The sequence below is a fragment of the Capsicum annuum genome, chromosome 11, assembly GCF_002878395.1.
Source record: "Capsicum annuum cultivar UCD-10X-F1 chromosome 11, UCD10Xv1.1, whole genome shotgun sequence".
NCBI classification, from domain to species: domain Eukaryota; kingdom Viridiplantae; phylum Streptophyta; class Magnoliopsida; order Solanales; family Solanaceae; genus Capsicum; species Capsicum annuum.
The window spans coordinates 195,880,031-195,883,779 of NC_061121.1; the positions used below are offsets into that span (position 1 = coordinate 195,880,031).

General features: G+C 33.3%; 1 protein-coding gene across 1 annotated transcript; it reads left to right on the forward strand.

The window, feature by feature from the left end:
- The first annotated feature begins 226 nt into the window (after positions 1-226).
- LOC107854951 (putative polyol transporter 2) lies at positions 227-3,385 on the forward strand. Its single transcript, XM_016699943.2, has 3 exons — positions 227-367; positions 1,207-1,569; positions 2,171-3,385. Exons 1-3 carry the CDS (start codon positions 241-243, stop codon positions 3,253-3,255), a joined length of 1,575 nt encoding a protein of 524 aa, XP_016555429.2. The 5' UTR covers positions 227-240; the 3' UTR covers positions 3,256-3,385.
- Positions 3,386-3,749: the final 364 nt, after the last annotated feature.

Sequence of the window (3,749 nt, forward strand, 5' to 3'; positions counted from 1 at the left end):
TATATATATATATATATCAATTACAGTAACAAATTGTTCTTGTTGAAAGCATAAACTTGGAAAGTTGGTTGGTTCCACATCATAAAAATGAAGGATTAAATTAAAATGATATAGAGTAATGGATAGACTCAACAAAATTAAGTAAACTAATTGTCCTAATTACCGAAATTTGAGGGATCTTTTTTTTCTATATAAAGCTAACTCTATAGGCATGAAAAACTCATCAAAAATCATACAATCATGGAGGACAAAAACCAAGCTCTTGCGGATTTTGATCCTCCCAAATCAAAAACCAGTAGAAAAAAAAACAAGTATGCAATTGCTTCTTCTTTTCTAGCTTCCTTGTCATCCATCTTGCTTGGTTATGGTAAGAATTCTTTTCTCTCTGCTAGTTTGTCTGGTTTACATACTAGTTATTATACTATAATTCTGAGTGTGTTTGATACATAAATTTAGATTTATAATATTTTATAGGAATTATATATCGTTGTATATTTTGAGACTTTGATAAAAACCATAAGAAAAAAATAAAAAAGAATGTGCATTTCAAATTTTTTAACAGCTCATTAGGATAATATTTGGTTGAATTTGATAAACGAGTATCTAAAATTGAAATTGAAAAGCAAAAAGTATCCGGATGTTTAAACAGTAATTGGACATATTTAAAAAGAATATTGAATTTTATGAGTAAAAATCATTATACATATTGAATTTTATGAGTAAAAGTATAGAATTTTATTTTTATACTCTTTCTTTCCGTTTCAATTTGTTTGTGTTTCTCTTTTAATTTATTTCAAAAAGAATGTTTATTTTTCTTTTTAATAATATTTTAATTCTAACTTTTCGTGTTTAAGATCACAAGATTTAAAGAAATTTCTAATTCATTCTACAATTCTTTTTAAGACAATGAAATTCAAAAATCTTCTTTACATTTTAAACTTCATGCTATTCAAAACAAGGAATTGAAATGAAAAGAAGTATCATATAATAATATTTACAATAGTTTGGAGCCTTAAAGTTTTGGTGCTAAATTGCTTTTCTTACTTTAGGCATAAGAGAGACATAATCCATCTTTTTGGGAAAGAGATAATCAAAGTGGACATCAGTCATGAAACATAATTTTTTTCAAAAAACTTGAGGAAGCAAGAAAATTTTTAAAGGAAAATATTTTCGTATGCGCTTAGACTTGTGTTTTGGTCCATGCAGATATAGGTGTGATGAGTGGAGCCATAATCTACATCAAGAAAGACCTACACATCAACGATGTACAAGTAGAGATTCTAGTAGGAATTCTCAATCTCTATTCTCTTATTGGCTCCGCCGCTGCTGGCCGGACTTCCGACTGGATAGGTCGTCGGAACACTATGGTTGTAGCAGCGGTTATCTTCTTCGTGGGGGCATTATTGATGGGTTTTGCTACTAACTATGCCTTCCTCATGTTTGGCCGTTTTGTCGCTGGCGTTGGTGTTGGCTATGCTCTTGTCATTGCTCCCGTTTACACTGTCGAGGTGTCCCCCGAGTCTTGTCGGGGTTTTCTCACTTCCTTCCCTGAGGTATTTATTAATGGAGGTACGTGCAAAAGAAAGTTGAAATTAATTAAGAATTTCATTGCTAAAGTGCTTGTAATGACAATTTTATGATAATCGATCACTAGATAAGATGTCAAGTAGCTTACATGTACATGCATTTGGACTTATTTATATGTTTGGAACACCAAACACGTTTATTAGTCAAAAACAGTCGAAAGTTATTATTATAAGTTGGTTACTACTTATAATTATATATCTTTTAAGCATTTTTTATTTGACAAAACCTTTTATGGATTTATTCTTCCCTAAATACTCTATCTAAAACATAACTTAATTCTTATTCTCTTTGTGTTCTATTTTCATCATTCATAACTTAATTATTATTTTCTTTGCGTTCTATTTTCATCATTCATCCATGTGTATTTGAAAATACTTCTAATTTATATCTTTTGTAAATGTAATTAAGATTATTTTTATCAACCACGCTAACTATCTTGTTAATTTCAATATTTCTACCTAAATACGCACCTTGTTTATTTATAAAATCAACTTTTGCACATGAAAATGATTTCCAACACTTGCCGTTTATCAAGTACTTTTAATCCAAATGGATATTGCTTAATTAACTTGGTTGATAACAGGTATATTGCTAGGATATGTGTCTAACGTAGCATTTTCCAAACTTCCAACACACTTGAGCTGGCGATTCATGTTAGGAATCGGAGCAATTCCGTCCGTGTTATTGGGTTTAAGTGTTCTAGCCATGCCCGAATCACCGCGGTGGCTTGTCATGAAGGGCCGACTTCACGATGCAAGAACCGTGCTTAAAAAAACCTCTGAATCACCAGAAGAAGCCGAGTCAAGACTTCGTGACATCAAAGAAGCTGCTGGCATACCCGAGCACTGCAATGACGATGTGGTCCAAGTTCCTAAACGCCCGAAAGGAAACAATGTATGGAAAGAACTATTCCTTTCTCCTACGCCATCCATTAAACACATAGTGCTTACTGGTATTGGTATACATTTCTTCCAACAAGCAAGTGGCATTGACTCTGTTGTTTTGTATAGTCCAACAATTTTCGAAAGGGCGGGCATTAAATCGGATCATGACAGGTTACTAGCTACAGTAGCAATGGGATGTGTGAAAACATTATTTATATTAGTAGCCACATTTTTTCTTGACAAAGTTGGACGTAGGCCATTGCTTTTAACAAGTTTTGGTGGAATGGCCATTTCACTATTACTCCTCTCTGCTGGCCTTACAGTTATTGACCACTCAAATGGTAACTTCAGATGGGCCGTGGCCCTTTGTGTCACAATGGTATCAGTCTATGTAGCACTTTTCTCAATTGGTGCGGGTCCAATTGCATGGGTGTATGGTTCAGAGGTTTTTCCATTGAGACTCAGAGCAACAGGGTTCAGCATAGGTGTAACAATAAACAGAGTAACCAGCGGGTTAATATCCATGACATTTTTATCGTTAGAAAAGGCGATATCAATTGAAGGAGCGTTCTTTTTCTACGCGGGAATTGCAGGGATGGCTTGGCTTTTCTTCTTTACGTTGATGCCGGAAACACAAGGGAAAACATTAGAGGAAACTGATGCCTTGTTCGGTACTTTCTTCAAGTGGAGGTCAACAGTGCGAGAGCTCAAGGCAAAGAAGATGTCTGAGATGAATGACACTGCCCAAATTCAGATGGCTACTGCAGATGCTGTTGCTAGTTGAAAATTGAAAATCAAATAGAAGGGCTTTTTAATTGGTAAAACTACAGTAGTACAACTTGAAGACCCATCCTTATTTCAACATTACCTTTTCTTTCATACTATATTAATAAGATGGAATGTGTTATGAGATATTCAAACTCGTAATAGTGCGATTTCAAATTGACTCCTACCTCGTAATAGTGCAATTTCAAATTACTTCAGTACGAATCCTACACTTTCAGATTCGGCTTCTCTCCATTTTCCTCAAGTTTATGTTGGATTATAGACACGTGTCATGATTTAAAATTAAGTATTGGGCTCCTCTCTGTTCCCCTTTCTCTCCAATTTTTTTCAAGTTCTTGCTTGAATTGAAGACATATATCATAGTTTAAAATTAATGATTGAAATTTAATTAGTTAAATTAAAATTCTAATCATAGTTATCTACTTTCATAAATTTGTTCCTTAAATATCGTTAACAATCAATTATATCTTTCTTAAACATATTAAATTATTT

Excerpts from the sequence above, each read along its gene's own strand:
- LOC107854951 (XM_016699943.2), top strand. The coding sequence starts at position 241 with ATGGAGGACAAAAACCAAGCTCTTGCGGATTTTGATCCTCCCAAATCA. Across the intron at positions 368-1,206 it reads ATCCATCTTGCTTGGTTATG|ATATAGGTGTGATGAGTGGA; the intron begins GTAAGAATTCTT and ends TGGTCCATGCAG. Across the intron at positions 1,570-2,170 it reads TGAGGTATTTATTAATGGAG|GTATATTGCTAGGATATGTG; the intron begins GTACGTGCAAAA and ends GGTTGATAACAG.